We start from the raw sequence: 16,440 nt of genomic DNA on the forward strand, positions 1-16,440 counted from the left end.
TGCTTGGGCTGGGGAGGCGGGTTTCCTCTCTCCGCCAGACCTATCCGTCCTGGGTGCAGTCAGGGCAGCGAGTGACGGATCACTCAGGCGCTGGTGCAATGCAGGGGCAGGCAGGGCAGCCGCTCCCACTGCTCAGCATCAATGAAGGGCCTGTTAGAAACCGCTGCACAGAGCGGGGGTCAGGCCGAAGGGGAGCAGCAGTGGGTCCAAGGCGATCGGCTGCCCCAAGCCAGGCAGCGCACACACTCTCGAGTGCCCCCGGCTTGGCGCTGGTATTAAACGGGCCAGGCACACATCAACTCCCTGGCCTCAATAGGGATCACTGCTGCTCTGGGGCAGCGAGCACTCTGATAGATGGATCAAAAGGGTTCCCTGCTTCCACCCCCTCCCCAAGCTGCTATTCACATGACTCCACTTCACATATTTTTCGAGGCTGCCCATAGCCTGGGGGGGACTTGTTTTTTCCTCCTCCCTTTCTGCACTGGCCAGATCATGCTAGTGGCTCTTTCCACAATCCGACTAGCACGTCCCGCCCTTCCTATGGACCATGGGAAAGAGACAGTGCCTGGGGCAGGGCTGAGGGAGATGCTGCTCTGCTCACAAGCCCCTGCCTGACCTGCTCAGTGCTGGCTGGGAGCTCACTGTGCAGGTTGGAGCTCGCCATGCCCGAAGGCGACTGCAGACATCAAAGCCACTGCGGGCTGAAACCTCTTGGCCCAGCACTGAACGGGCGCCGCACTGGGGGGATTGGCCCTAGACTCCTCCTCAGCTCTCGGCCTCGACACGGTCTTGTGGCAGAGAGTTCCACAGGATAAGTGTGCATGATGTAAAACAGCTAAATTAGTTACTAAAAGCAGCTGAGTTCAGGGAGGGCCTCCCCTCTATGCTGCTCTGTCTGAGGCTACAAGAACGTGCTCCCTTGGGAAGGTCTGGGCCCGGTGCTGGGGCTGCACTTGGCTTTGAGGCTACCCGAGTCGATTTGCATTGCTGGGTTTCCCCAGGGCAGAGATGTTTCAGAGGAACAGCCGTGTTAGTCTGTATTCGCAAAAGGAAAAGGAGGACTTGTGGCACCTTAGAGACTAACCAATTTATTTGAGCATGAGCTTTCGTGAGCTACAGCTCACTTTTTTTCATGCTTTGCGTGTATAAAAAGATCTTCTACACTTTCCACTGCATGCATCCGATGAAGTGAGCTGTAGCTCACGAAAGCTCATGCTCAAATAAATTGGTTAGTCTCTAAGGTGCCACAAGTCCTCCTTTTCTTTTTTCCAGGGCAGAGAAGCTCCCTGTTTGTGTGCAGAGGCGCCCTCCGCTGGCTCTTTGCTGGCACTGCAGGTCTGTGCTGGGATAGGTGTGAATGCGGAAAGTGCCCGGCTCCATTCAGAGAGAGTCAGAACTTGCTTATTCTGGCTCCCTCCATGCGAAACACACCGTCCGGAAAGGCAGGAGCTTTCCTGTTCCCATTCCCATCCCCTGCCACCCCTAGGAGAGGCCCAGGGGAAAGGAGCTGTGTATTTTCTTACAGAAGGGACTGGAGTCCCGCAACCCCTTGTCTCTAACATTGTCCAGAACAGACGACGGTGATCTCCAGGACCCGCGTTAAGGATGAAGCTGGAGAATCTGCCATGCCAGGCGTCCCCCTGGGCACCTGGGGAAGCAGCAGGAAGATTCGAGAGGTAAAATTTATGGAAGCCTGTAACAGAGGACGTGCAAAGAGCAGCCCGGCTAGACCCAGACAGCTCAGCCTTGTCCGTGCCCTCGGGGATGCCGGAAGGCATAGGGAAGAGTCCCATTCGGACTGGAGATCTCTTTATTGAGTGATTTCGCCTCCACCCAAATGCCACAGACCCTGCGCCCAGCATGGACTAAAACCAGACCCAATTCATCTGTACAACCCTCTGCTATTAACCCCTTCCTGCTCAGCACCAAGAATAAACCTCCCAAGCGCTAACCTCCCCCCAATGCAGCTCTCTGGGTGGGAAACCAGGACAGGCTGGGAGGCATCGGCACAGCTGTGTGTGAGGAGCTCAGGGCTGGGCTAGCAGGGGGCTGCGGGGTGTGATTTATGAGCAATAAACTCAATGAACAGAAGACCCCCTGCTCCCAGCTCCCCATGGATTGGAGAGGTGACCCTGAGCCCTGCCAGCTGGTCAGCCCTGCATGCCAGCAGGAGGGACTCGGCCACCCCCACTCCCCACCGTGGCTCTGCCCTAGATGCAGGTCTCGCTGCCGGCCACGCGACGCTCCTCCAGCCTTTGCAGAGCCTGTGTGAGCGAGCGCAGCTGCTCCGCATGCCGCTCGCCCATCGCACCCATCTGGGCCTCCAGCCTCTGCAGCTGAGCCTCCTGCTTCCTCCTGGCATTCCTGTAGGCCAGCACCAGGGCGCTGCGGAGAGAGGTGGGCTCAGCAGCAGGGACTTGGCTCGCGGGCTGGGGCAGGAAAGGGAAGTGGCTCTGGGATCAGCTGGGGCGGGGAGCACAGGGAGGTGCAGAGCTCAGGACAGGCTCAGGGAAGCCCCTGGGGTGTTTCTGGGCCTTAACCAAAGTGCAGCTAAACCCCTCTGCTGGGTGCACGTTGATTGATAATCTCACCCAAACGGCCTGCTGCAGACAGAGGCTGCTGCCTAGGGACTAGCAGGGGGCTGGGAGCAACTCGTGGCCCTGGGGTCTACCCGTAGCCCCGGGAAGGGATTGGGGCCCGGTGGGTTAGAGCTGGGGCTGGGAGCCAGGACTCCTGGGTTCTACCCCTGGCCCGAGGAGGGGAGTGGGGCCCAGTGGGTTAGAGCAGGTGGCTGGGAGCCAGGACTCCTGGGGTCTTTCCTCAGCTCTTTTGCAGATGCCCTATGCGACCTCGGCTCCATTCCCACAGAGACCTGGGCTCTGCCCTTGTCTTTACCAAGCACTCGGAGCCGTTCAAATGAGGCGTCACCAGGTTGCTACCCTCGGACCTTTCCCCTCGGGGCGCGTTGCCCCAGTTGGCTCCTGCAGACACTGGACAAAGAGCTCCCAGGCTGGGCTGCAGCCCCAGGAGAGTGGCGGGAGGGAGCCCTGGGACTGGGGCTGTGTGGAGGAGGGGGTGCAGGGGCTCCCAGCAGGGCCTTGGGATTCTCCATCCCCACCTGTGAGCCTGGAAGAAGTCTCTGGTGATCCCGACGCACTGGGCCTGCTGCACCCGGCTGGTCGCGCTGCGGTGCTCCAGGGAGGCCGCCAGGCCCTGGGCTTGGCCCCTCAGCTCCCTGCTCCTGCCACGGAAATGAAGGCTTGACGGAGGATGTCACAGATCCCGTGGAGAGGGGAGGCCCCCTGCCTCGCACACTGAGACTGGATTTCCCCCGCCCCCTCCCCTGAGATGGGATCCCCCCAACCCCAAAAGCATGGACCTTTCCCCTTCCCACAGCCGCTGGCTGAGTCTCCAGCCATGGGGCACTGCACTGCGCCCAAGATCTTTCCACTGTGGGCCCCCGAGCTGGGCAGGGGCCCCGATTCCTCCACCCAGCCTGTGGCCCCCGTGCAGTCACTGACGCTGCCAGGGCTGGGAGGGGGGTGGCGGGGACATGGGGCACCAGCAGATGGGTGGAGGAAGGGGCTCTCCACGGAGGGAGAGGGGGTGCTCACCGGGCCAGCGCTCCAACCAGCTCCAGCATCATCGTCTCCCGATCCAGGGCAGCCTGGGGTCTAGCAGCTTCTGCCTCCCGTCTCCCGACGTCCTGGAGAAACCCAAGAACAACCCCTAAGCTCCCCCATCACCATGCAGCGGCTGCTGGGACGGGGCCCGGGGGCTCCTGACAAACCCAGCTCACAACCTCTCCGTCAGCTGGCCTCAGAACCCACCGGCCCCCCACTCCCGGGAGGGACATCGGGGTCACAACGGCCTCTCGGCTCCTTGTGAACCCGGCAGAGGCACTGATTCTCGCCTGGATCCCCCTTGCGGGACCCCCCACCCTGTCCCCCGGGAGGGGCAGATCCCCCACTCCGTGGGGCCATCTACACCAGTGCACAATGGGTGTGAAATGCCCAGGTCAGGGGCAGAGCTGCTCTCCCTTTGGGGTCCGTGGCTGCCTCATGGGCCAGGCCCCAGGGAGTTTCCCTTTTGTTCCTGCGTTCCCCTGACCCCGGCCACCTCCAGGTACGCCCCTCTTCCTCGGGGTCCAGTTGGCCGCGCCTCGGGGCCCCTCTGCCCTGCTGTGTCTGCAGGCGGGCGGGCGGCGCCCAGCCCCTGATGTACCCTGAGGCAGCTGCTGCAGCTGGTGCTGTCTCCACTACTGCTGCTCCCGGAGCTGGGGCACCGGCCCCGCTGCCCGTCCAGCTCCCCCTGCAGGTGCTCGATGAGCAGCAGGTGGGCGGCCTCCTGCGCCCGGTGCATGTAGGTGCAGAGCTCCAGGCCTCGCATCTCCTTCTCCGCCAGGTGCATCTGGGTCTTCAGATCCGCCATTGACTCCTGGGGCCAGAGGGAGGCGCCGTCAGGGAGGCAGAAGCGAGCGGCTGGCCCTGGGCCACGGCGGGTTCCGGCTCCCCAGGCCTGGCCCCTCCAGCCCGAGCTAAACGCAGGGTCCCCAATAGCTGAAGCAGATCTCCCAGCTCGTGTCCCTCTGTGGGGGGACAATCCCGCCACTAGAGGCCCACATGCCCCACGTGTTGTGCTCCCCCCAGCCCCTCACCCCACCCTCCGGGCTCCCGTTATGGCCTGCTCAGCAGTTACCCCATTAATAATATTTCACAAATGCTAACCAAGCCTCGCCGCCCTCTGGGTCCCTGATATACAGCGAGGGAAACTGAGGCACAGTGAGGGGGACATGCATTGCCCAAGATCACCCAGCAGGTCTGTGGCAGAGCCAGAAATAGAACCCCGGAGTCCTCACACACACACACACACACACACACACACACACATTCTAGCCACTAGACCTCTCTCCCCTCACAAAGCCAAAAACAAATCCCAGAAGTCCAGCAACCCCCTACCCTGACCTGGCTCTAATCACTAGACCGCACTCCCTTCCCAGAGCCACAGACAGAACCCCGGAGTCCTGGCTCCCCGCCCTGCACTGTGGCCGCTAGCCCAGCCCGTCCTGCCCCGTGCCTACCCTGATGGCCACTAAGTCGTGCAGCAGCTGTGGCTTCTCCATCTTTGGCCTTGGTGTCTCCCTGGGCAGGACCCCCCCTGCGACCCTGACGGCCTCATCCAGCTTGGCCTTGATGGCGTCGTTACTCTGGATCACGGCACCGGCAGAACCAGGCGCGGCCTGGCAGCCCAGCTCCAGCAGGGAGACCTCCACCGAGGCCTGCTCCGCCCGCAGCCGCCGGATGTACTCGTGCAGAATCCCCTCCTCTGCCCCTCCGGGCCCCAGGGCCCCGGGGCTGGGGGTGCTGCTGGGACAGAGAGGTGTCGAGAGCAGGCTGGGAGAAGAGGGGGAGGGGCCCAACAGCCCTTGGACCTAGGTTGGGGGCTCAGGGTCCCATTCCCGGAATGGGGGGGCAGCTCGGGGGCTCACAGTCCCATCCCCTGGGGTAGGAGGCTGCTGGTCTCATCCCCCGGGACTGGGGCCAAGGGGTCCCCATCTCTGACTCCTGGGGTTGGAGGCTGCTGGTCTCATCCCCCGGGACTGGGGCCAAGGGGTCCCATCCCCCTGGATGTGGTGGGGGGGAGGATCCAGGGCTCAAGGTCCCATCCCCCTGGACTGGGGGCTCGGGGTCCCATCCCTCAGGGCTCAGATCAGAGTCTTGGGGCCCATCTCAGAAGCCCACAGCCCCAGTCCCTGGACAACCCTCCCATAGGAGCTCTGCTACCTTTCCCATCCATGGGTCCCAGCCCGGTCCTGCCCCGACCCGGCTTCCTCGCCCTCAGGCTCCGCTCTCCCCAGGAACCTCCTGGCCTCGTCCAGCACAGCCCCAATCCTGCCGCCGGGGCTGTTGGGGGCGCGCGCCCCGGGCTCTCCTAGAGCAGGGAACAAACTCATGCTGGTACGTCCTCTGCTGGCAGGGCCCCCCGCTCCTGGTGGGGTTGGAGCCCGGGGCAGAGCCGGGCACTTGGCAGCTGGTTCCTCAATCGCCCCTGGGGGCGCCGTGGAGCAATGGGCTCCCCCCACTGACCCCTGAGCTGCCAGCCCCACAGCGAGGGGCGTTTGGTGGCTGCGGGGTCAGAGGGGACCAGCTGCAAGGACTCACCTTTGTCCAGGGCATCTCCCTCCTCCACTGGCTCCAGCCAGGGCCCCAGCTTCACCCCGGCCAGGGACAGCAGCACCTCGTAGGCCTCCACGCAGCGCTCGCTGCCGGGCCAAGCACAGAGAGCAGCCTGAGAGCTGGCGGGGCCCCCAGCCCCTTGTAACCCATCCTGAGCCCCCCAGGCCCTCACACCCCCTCCTGAGCTCCCAGCCCCTCGCACCCCCTCCTGAGCCCCCCACAGCCCCTTACGCACCATCCTGAGCCCCCAGCCCCTCGCACCCCCTCCTGAGCCCCCCAGGCTCTCGCACCCCCTCCTGAGCTCCCCAGGCCTTCGCACCCCCTCCTGAGCCCCCCACAGCCCCTCGCACCCCCTCTTGAGCCCCCACAACCTCTCGCACCCCGTCCTGAGCCCCCCAGTCCCTTGTGCCCCTTCCTGAGCACCCCCAGCCCCTCACACACCCCCCCCAACCCCCAGAGCCCTTTGTGCCCCTGCCCCTCCCACACAGTCCATTCCGCCTCCCGGCCCAGCTTGGCTCCTCTCTCCCCGGGGCCGGGCCCCTCACCTGTATTGCGCGGCCAGGTGCAGGGCCGTGCTGTTGGACTCGTGCTGCCCCAGCAGCATGCTGAGCCTCTCCGAGTGGCCCTTCCACTCCTGCAGCGTCCCCGAGAGCAGCTGGTTCAGGCCTTTGAGCCTCTCGATGCACCTGGAGCAGGAGGCGCGGTGCTGAGAATCCAGCTGTGACCCGCACCAAGGGGATCGGACTGGATGGGGCAGGGCTGGCTCCTCGGGGAGCCCGGAGAAGGGCCGGTTTATAACCCACCCAGCTCTTCCGCATCCCCGAGTGATGCCCGACCAATACACCTCCCGTGCTATCTACACATCCTCCTCCCAAAGGGACCCTCGCCACCCGTCAATGCAGCTCTGGAACGAGCCCCAGGGGGTGCCACCGGACATCCTGCAGCCCTCCCCAGCCCGGAAATTCAGCCCAGGACTCCCCCTTCACCCCAAGAGGAGGATGTGCCAAATACTGGGGCCATGGCGGCATTTCATTGTCACCATCCTCGGGGGGAAGGGGTTGCCCATTAGAGCTTTGGATGTGAGAGTCTGAAACTGTATTGTCTAGTGCTTAATGCAGGGGACTGGGAGTCAGGACTTCTGGGTTCTATTCCCGGCTTTGGGAGGGAAATGGGGTCCAGTGTTTAGTGCAGGGGAGGGGAGCCAGGACTCCTGGGTTCTATTCCTGGCTCTTCTATTCCAGGCTTCCTGTGTGACTTTGGGTGAGTCACTTCGCCTTTCCGTGCCTCAGTTTCCCCTGCCTGTACCTGGGGGATGATCACACTCATTGGTGCGGAGGGGCCAGGTGCGAGGCTGCCCTGTCCAATGGGTAAAGTACTTGGCGAGCCTCTGCCCTCACCCTCGCAGCTGCTGTGTCCGAGCTTCCCACTCCCTGACGTGGCTCTCCGACGCTGGGGGGCGGTGCTGGGGGAACAGGCGGCAGAGGTGCTGGGTGCTGGAGCAGCTCTGAAAGCACCGGATCAGGCTCTGGGCCGCGGCAACTGGGTCCTGCAGAGGGCACTAGCGGGGATGACAAACCCAGGAATGAGTCTGTGCCTGGCGGAGGCTGCGGGTGGATGTAAGGACTCCTTGCAGGACGGCGACAGGCCTAGGTCCCCAGGGGGCTGGAATAGGGGCACGCAGGTGACACCCAGGGTGGGGCATTAACAAAGCTGCGGTTAAACATCACAGCAGGGATGGAGCTGCCTGCTAGAAGCTGGTGTCACAATCCACGGCCACCTGGGACCAGTGCCCACAACCATCAGTGGAGACTGGCCCAGCCTCTCTCAGCTGAGCCGAAGGAGTAAATCCCCTGGCTGCGAGAAGCCGGCTGTTGTAGTCGCTCTGGCCAGCCCCTGGAGGGAGACATGGTCACACGCCTGCAGCCCATGTATTACACCCCCTTGGCTCCTTGCCTGTTGCAGGTGATGCACGCAGGGCCTGATCCAAACACCCTGCGGTCAGCTGGGGATTCTTTCCATCGGCTGCAGTGGGCTTTGGAGCATGCCCGCAGCTGGCTGGCAGCTGCTCATCCCGGTCTATGGGTCGTTCCCGGCTCTGAGCTTGGCAGCCACATAACCCAGCAGCCTGGGGAGCTGCAACCCGGCTGGCATCCTGACCCCCCACAGTGAGCAGGACCTAGCGGCATGGGACGGAGAAGCAGCACTGCGACCTGGTGTTGCACTCACCTGGAACGGCCAGGGCTCCCCTTCCCCGCCGGGGCTGACGGACCCCCTGGTGCTGACAGTGTCACTGGCAGATGCTGAGGGGCTGCAGGGCTGGGACAGTGTCTCGATTCGGAGCAGTGAGTCCTGCAGCTCCTTGACCTGAGCAGAGAGCGGTACCCGTCACTCACCTCACATGGACTCAGCGAGCCATAGCAAGGGCTGACTGACAGCAGCGACCGGAGTAAATCCGGAGTAGCCCCATGGAAGTGAGGGGGGTGAGTCTGGATTGCACCCAGGAAATTAACAAGCCGAGTCCACACAGATCCCAGACCTTGTGAAACTGAGGTCCTCGCATCCCAACACGGACTCTGTGAAATCCCTCCCTCCTTCAGTGCCCCGTCACCCAGCCCCCTTCCAGTGGAATAGCTCAACAGGCTGAGCAGAGCCCTGCTTGCTGGGGGGCCAAGAGCTCCACTGCCAGGGGGGTGGCCCAGCCCTTCATCCTCCGGAGGCAGGTAACGCGACTCCCATGCATTTTGCCACAAGATGAGAAATCACGGATCCAATGCATCAGGTGTGTGTGGAACAAAACGGCTACAAAGACACAGGCTTCCCCACCGCTTGAGTTCTAGCTTTGTCTGCTTTGTTTACCAGGGAGCACCCCCACCTCCCATGGAACTCTAGTCTACGCCGCACTCAGTGACATCTACTGGCTGAATAAAATACTTCATCCGATGAAGCGAGCTGTAGCTCACGAAAGCTCATGCTCAAATAAATTGGTTAGTCTCTAAGGTGCCACAAGTCCTCCTTTTCTTTTTGCAGATAAAAAGATCACCCATGTGGCCGTGTGCTTGGGGCAGTCGGGTTGAGACCTTCCCAAATGAGGTCCTGGCTGCCCTGCATGGACAGTGAAATATCCATTGCGCTAGTCAGAAGACCTGAACCTACCACCACTGGCCAAGTCCCTTTTCCCGCAGGGAGCAGCACTGCTGCCCTGCCCCCAGAGGTGGCTGCATGTCAGTGGCAGGGGATATCACCACTGTCATACACACCTTTCTCTGGAGCTTCTCCCGTTCCTCCTGGAATGCTTGCAGGGTGACCTTGGACCTGCTTAGCTCCTCCTCCTTGCTCCCTAGCGCCACCCGGAGAGCCGCATTCCTCTCTGCGTATGTGGCTATTTCCTTCTTGATCCAGCTCATGTCCTCGGCTGAGAGCCCTGGGCTGGCCTCGCTCATCTTCTCCCCCGGCGCCCTGGGTGCTGCCTTCCAGGGACAGCTCCTGTTGTCCTCCGGGAGTCCCGCAAAATCCCCCAGGCCTCTTTCTACCTCTTCCAGGGTCTGGAAATGCAACACACACACACTCATCCCAGTCACCCACCGAAGCTACAGTCTCTGCATCATGCCAGGAGTCCAGAACTCTCCCTAGGAATTAGGTCTGTGTAAGGCACCTGTCACCTTGGTATCTAGGCTTCATTGAATCCACACCACCTCTGGTTCTAGGCAATTTAAACTCAAACCTCGCAGATCAGGGGACTGGCTGGCTCAGGAGCGTGGGGAATGGGACACGGGGCCTTTTTCCTCTATGGGGCGCCTGCTCCAATCTGCCCCCAGGGCGGGGGAACTGGCTGGCTTGGGGGGGGGGGCAGGGAATGGGATGCCAGGCCTTTTCCCTCTAGGGGGCACTGGCTCCAAATCAAGGGGCGCTTGCTGGCCTCTATGGGGTATATGCAGGTGGGTCTCAGTGCACTTCCACCTCAGACACCATCACAACTGCCCTCCATCCTTCATCAGGATGCCCTCCGTGAGTACCCTCTGGAGAGGGGACTGGCCAGGCCCCAGAGAACCAGCTGCCCGTCCCCCAGCGGGGTCCGGGCAGGACAGAGCTGGGCCCCAGTGCCAGGGCATGTCAGGGTTGCTGAATAGAGAAGGCAAACCCCGCCTGTCCCAGCCGGGGGGAGGCTGAGAGCCCAGGCCAGGTGTTTGGAAGGGAGAGGGGATGGGGGCGGTTAAGAAAGGGGGGAAGGGAGGTCTGCTCACCTTGGCTATCTGGGCCCACTCCTCTCCCACCACGCTGGGGCCGCCTGCGCCCGTCTCCCCACCAGCACTGCCAAGCAGCCGAGCCTGGCTCCGCCGGGAGAACACGGCATTCTCCAGAGAGGCCACAGCCTGCTGCAGATCTAGGAACACGTCGGAGCTGCCTCCTAGCGGGGGAGAGACGGGGACGAGTCGGGGGGAGGGCTGGTGGGGCTCATGCCCCTTACACCCTCAGGGATCTGGGCTGCATCCCAGAGGGGCTGCCGTAAAGAGGGACAGACCAGAGGCTGTGGCTCCTCTCAGTGCACAAGGGGACGGAGCTCCTGGCACCGACTGCCTGCGTGGATTTAGCAGCAGGCCCACCGCCGGAGCCCACGGCAGGAAGAGAAGCGCCCATGAGTCTGTACCACCAGGAAGCAGCTGGCAGGCTTTGCCCCAGACATGGCATCCCTGTGTTCACCCCATTCGATCATGACAGTCCCTCCTGCCTCCCTCCAGTCCCATCCCACCTCCCCCGACTTCCACAGGCCTGTGCACCGTTGCCTGGAGCTGGCGTTGCAGTGATGCAGGTGGGCCAAGGCAACGCAGCAGCATCACGACGGGACGAACCCGGGATCGGCGACCCTAGCCGGGTCCGTACACAATAGGCAGCCTGCGACTTCTGGGACCCAGGATCTGTCAGGAATCTGGTGAGAACGGGGCCCCTGACGAGATGGAACCCTTTCAGTGATAATAAACCTTGTCAAGAGCTCTTCCCACAGCAATCTCAAAGTGCTTGACATAGCAGGGGTGGTACCATTTTCCTCATTTCACAGCTGGGGAAACTGAGGCATGGAGGGGGGAAGTGACTTGCCCTGGGTCATTCAGCAGGCCAGTGACAGAGGCAGGAATAGAACCCAGAAGACCTAGGTCTGCCCACTAGACCTTATTGCCTCCAAAAGGCGTGGGATAGCTTGGGACAAAATATAATGAACCCCCCTTTACCTTCCTCCATGCAGCCCATGGGGAATGGACGGATGGCTAAGCTCCAGGGCCTCTGCACACACCTGGGAAGGCTCGCTGTGTATTCGGAGCACTGGTCTGAATACTCATCTTCCTCTCTGCAGGAAATCAAAGCCAGAGGATGCCCGGGGAGAGAGCGGTCGACTCCACTCCCCCGGAGACACGGCAAAGGGGGCAACTGATGTGAGACAGCTGAGTTCCAGGTGCGAGTGTAGCCACCTGAAACCAGCCCTCTAAGACACCAATATTTTGTTGCCAGATTAATATTATGCCACTAAGAAACAGTGACATCTATGACAGGTTTCAGAGGAACAGCCGTGTTAGTCTGTATTCGCAAAAAGAAAAGGAGTACTTGTGGCACCTTAGAGACTAACCAATTTATTTGAGCATGAGCTTTCGTGAGCTACAGCTCACTTCATCAGTGAGCACCTGGATTAATAGCAAGCCTCTGTTCCCAGAGCACGTTTAGTACAGCCTTGCAAAATTAGAATCGTGGGGTTTTGTTTTGTTTTTGTTGTGATGGGCGAGTAAAATATCAGGAGTTTTTTCATCATTATGGGACAGGAGGACAAGAAAATTGTGGATCTGAGCCCGTAAATGTTCGTGACAATTGGACAGCCCAGGTCGAAGAGCAGGGTTGTTAGAAAGTTCCTATCTTTTTTCCCCAGGGCTGCAGGAAAAGAAGAAGAACGCAAAGTCACTGCTAGATGAAGCCAGGCAGGTCAGACCACAGCAGCCAGTCCATAGCCTTTAAAGGAGGCCATGTTTTCAGCTAAAGAATCAGGCACAAAGATACCCTGGTGACAGGCAGCGTACAAGACCCAGAATAGAATAGAATAGAATAGAATAGATGACAACTTCATTTTAAAGAGCATCTTTTCTACAAGCAGTGTCCAGAACTGCTTCACAGAGTTAGCTGATCCAGAGTAGCAAAGGGACAGAGAAACTGAGGGCTACCAGCCGGAGAGGCACGGGCCTTTCAGATGAGAATGAGAGTTTTCCCAAGGGCAGAGAAGAAGGCTCTTGCGCACCAGGCGGGGAGCTAGGACGGACAGACAGAAAGGGAGCTATTGCTCTGAGGGAGAAGGGGAGTTGAGAGAGAGGCCAGGTATTGGCACAGGCTGGAGGGTAATTTCGAACTGACCCCTGGAACGAACAGAGTGGGGGAGGGTTTGAATATGGAGTGGAAGAGGGAGATGGGGAGAGGCAGGACACTGGGGAGTGGGGCCGTAAGGAGGCCACAGGGCATGCCATTGACAGGGCAAGAGGAGGCCAAGGCCTGGGCGAGGATTCATGGGCAATCAGTCCCAGGCCCAGCATGGCTGTACCAACCCCAGTCCTGCACTACCAACGGAAACTGAACCCAGAGCCATCCACAACACAGCACAGCCCTTTCCCACTCGCACTAGAGAGGGGCTCCATTAGCTGGCAGCAGTAGCGGGCTGTCATTCTCCGTGGGGAGCAGCTGCTCGAGGGGGACATAACACACACTTTGTGGATGAGTTACAGGAAGCCCAGCAGGCCAGAGCACCCCGTCCTACAAAGGGCTAGAGGCAGATGTGTTTATCCCCGCCTGGCATTGCTGCTCTATGCCACAACACCAACAGTGGCAACTGCATGCCCTTCAGTGCCCCCCTGAAGGGGCTCCTGATGCCCCAGGAGCTGTTGGCAGGGCCTTTAGGGGACTGTGACAAGCAGGGCAGGTACCTGGTTCTCCTCTGCTGCAGCTGCTCGGCCTTGCTGTGGAGCTGGGTGATGGTGACGAGCAGTGTGGTGATGTGCTCCTCGTAGCGCAGGATTGCCCGCTCGTCCGCCCCTGCTACGTCGGCCTCCTCCTCCCTCTCAGAGATTGAGTCCAGCTCGCCCTGCAGAGAACCCCGCCCAGAGAACCCCAGACATCTCAGGCTCCTTTCATGCCGAAAGATCTGAGAGCCCTGTACCGACCATGGCCCTGATTCCCTGCATCCTGTCGCTGACACCTGTGCAAAGTGCTACGTTTGGATTCAGCTGTGTTTCTCAGTCACTTTGCACTGTAAACAACAGCACCAGGGGCAAGGCCACAGAGAACTGGGCGAAGAGGACACCCACCCACCAGTGCATTGCTAAAGCAGCCAGCTCTGGTGTGGAATGCATCAGCCAGTCTGAACTAGCTGCTTGATACAGCAATTTCTAGGACAACAGGAAGTAAAAAGTATGGTGGCCCGATGAAAGGTTTCAGGGAGACAGGAGGCCCCAAGCATGCAAAAGTCATGAACCTGTCTCCCAGTAATCCAGATACTGGTTTAAAAATCCAGAGATTTTACAAGTGAAACATTGGGGGTGTTTTATTCACCTTTCAGGTTTGGAACCTTTGGGGGTCAAATTTTCAAGCTTTTCTCCCCAGCCAGGAGGGCTGGGATTTGACTTTTTAAAAAAATTGAAGCTGAAATTCTCCCATAATCACTGGAGTCCAGCAGCTGGGGCTTTAAGGAGAAAAAATCAGCAAAATGACGGAAGCTGGCAAAGTCCTGTGTTGGAATGGGGCCAGGACACTAGGGGATGGGGGGGTAACCCCTGAGTCCTGCCGAGAGTGGCATAGGATCTTTAATGACCACACAGGCTCGGGATGCCTGTTTCACACCTGAGCACCCCCATCAAACCCACCCCCCCCTGCACTGGATCATCGGCGGTACCATTCAGTGCCATGGGCTTTGTTTGGGGGGCTCCCAGCCAACCACTGGGCAAGCCCACCCCTGCTTCATGTACAAGGCCTGCCAGACTCTGCAGCGATGCAGTTACAGCCCCCGCAAGCAGCCTGGCTTTGGAAACTGTACTAGGGAGATGCCACTCCTCCTGTGGGGTGACATTCCCGCTGGGCAGAGAGGCCAGCCTGCGACCTTGGAGCACGTCAGCCCCGTTACAGCCGATGCCAGGAATAAGCAGCTCCTGGTTACTCTCAGTGCCTCTGTGGCTGGTGCTTTTACAGGTCACACCATGCCCACCTGCAGCTTCCCGCCTGCACCCCCTTTGGGCTGAGAGGGGCAGTGCAGCCCTCCATGGGTCGTTAGCCAGCGGCTTTGTAAGCGTCTCAGCCAGCAGTAACCAGGAAAGGCTGGAGCTGCTTCCTGTTTTCAGTGGGAACAATGTCCTCCCCGCAGCAGGAGCGACATCAGCCCAGGGTTAGCCCACTGGTGCCTAGCGTGAGCAGGGAACCCTCCACCGCCCTGTGCCAGAGCCCCCCACCGCACACCCTGGGCATGCTGGGTACCCCAGCGCTCTTGGGAAGGACACTGTACCCGCTCTAGGGCCCTTTCCCCAGGGCCGTACAGGATCCCTGCAGTGAGGGTAGGATTTCTGGAGGTGCATGCCCTTAAGATGCCACGCTCCTCCTGCAACCCCACGTGCAACTGGCTTGTGAGGAGCAGGGCTAGGTCTCTCAGTCCCACCCATGGAGCAGCTAGCCATTCCCCCCTCCCTGAGCAGCAGAGGGGGAGAATATGCAGGCCCAGGGCTGCAGTGGCAGCTGGGCTGTGACTGTGTGGAGGGGCAAGGGCCCTACAGGGGCATAGCAGAGAGCGAAAAGATGCATCAGACTGTCCAGCCCGTCCCCATGGCAGGGCAGGGTGGAGCCCAGGCTGGTGCAGTGAGATCAAGAGCTCTGGCCATGGCTGAATCGCCCACAATGCCACGGTGGTCTGTTCCCTGGGGGCTCCTGGTAGAGTCAGGCTGGGAGAGGGAGACAGGGGCCCAGGGCACCTCGTCCTTCCCCACTGCAGAGCGAAGCACAGCCAGTCTAAACCCTGCGAGAGCAATTGCAAAGCCAAGCCAGACCCATAACCCTCCCTGCCTGCAAGGCGAGGCTCCCTTGCCCAGGCCCCCCAGGAGCAAGCCACTTGCCTTCTCCATCCCTGTTCCTTTGCCCCTTTCTCCTTCCGCACGAGAGGAACCACATCTGAGGATCCGATCCCTGGGGCGGGAGGTTACAGTCACAGGAAGCAGCAGGGTCCTATCGCTTTGGTGAGAAAAGACAGGGGAGATAATCAGGCAATGCCATTGCACCCCTTCTCAGCAGCTGCTCTCCAAGACCCTTGGCCTAGCGCAGCCCAGCCACCTCTCAGACTGTCCCAGTGCGAGGAGAACACGGCTCTGCCAGGATCTCCCCGCCGTCTGTGCTGCTTCCCGGCATCCCGGCCCATTCCCATTTCCCGATCCTGTGTATATTTCCTCTCCCTTGTAAAACTTGGCTGCAGGCTCTGTTGCCCTTTAACTCTTGCGCGTCCCATAGACAGGAAGGTAGAGCTGAGTCTGTCCTGCCCGTTGCCTTCGCTACAGCCGAATGAGACGTAAGCCTCTCTCTGGACACAGAGGAAAGTGTTCAAAAGATCCAGCAGGTTGGAAGGGTGCCGGGGATCGTTATAAAGTGTCCTGTATTGCTTGTGGTACTATCTCACAGGGGGTGTGAGGTGCTCAGTCACGGAGGCCAGATAAGTGTCTAGCTAGAGGGCTGGGTCTGTCACATCTGAGACCAAGGGTTTGTCTGCCCTAGTCGGCAGAGCCCCCGAGTGTGGATGCAGCCTAGGCTGGCTGAAGGAGTTTTTCTGTTGGCGTAGGAAGCCCATCTCCCCGGACAAGGTTAACTACACTGACTGAGGCCCTCTTCTGTAGCATAGCTGTGTGTACACCGGGGTTTGTCCCCACCCCGACGGACATAGTCATGCCGACAGACTTTTCAGTGTGGACCACGCCTCAGGCCAAGTCTGCACTAAAAAGTGAGGTCGACCCAGCGACATCACCGTGGAGGGTGAAAAATCCACAAGCGCTGAGAGACATCGTTAAGCCGAGCGAACCCCAGCAAAGCCTCCTGTTGACCCAGCTCCTGCCCCTCCGGTCGCTGTGGTGGGTGCTACAGCTGCAGTGTTTCTAGCCGAGGCATCGCTTGGGATTTGATACGAGACGCCTGTCCCCGAGCACCGGCTACGCTGGAAGGCATGTTTTTCTTTGGGTTTTGCCAGGGCACCCAGGAGCCCCAGTCATGGCCCAGGCTC

General features: G+C 60.4%; 1 protein-coding gene across 1 annotated transcript; it reads right to left on the bottom strand.

Annotated features, from left to right (window-relative positions):
* Window positions 1-1,792: 1,792 nt before the first annotated feature.
* On the bottom strand, window positions 1,793-15,569 carry USHBP1 (USH1 protein network component harmonin binding protein 1). Its single transcript, XM_075123189.1, has 15 exons — window positions 15,293-15,569; window positions 13,124-13,281; window positions 11,399-11,514; window positions 10,418-10,581; window positions 9,434-9,718; window positions 8,403-8,540; window positions 7,574-7,734; window positions 6,722-6,862; window positions 6,162-6,262; window positions 5,784-5,931; window positions 5,081-5,363; window positions 4,225-4,437; window positions 3,615-3,706; window positions 3,119-3,241; window positions 1,793-2,385 (listed from the first exon to the last, which is right to left on the bottom strand). The coding sequence occupies exons 1-15, from the start codon at window positions 15,299-15,301 to the stop codon at window positions 2,211-2,213; spliced, it is 2,307 nt and encodes a 768-aa protein (XP_074979290.1). The 5' UTR covers window positions 15,302-15,569; the 3' UTR covers window positions 1,793-2,210.
* Window positions 15,570-16,440: the final 871 nt, after the last annotated feature.

This window comes from Caretta caretta, chromosome 25 (genome assembly GCF_965140235.1).
Source record: "Caretta caretta isolate rCarCar2 chromosome 25, rCarCar1.hap1, whole genome shotgun sequence".
NCBI lineage: Eukaryota > Metazoa > Chordata > Testudines > Cheloniidae > Caretta > Caretta caretta.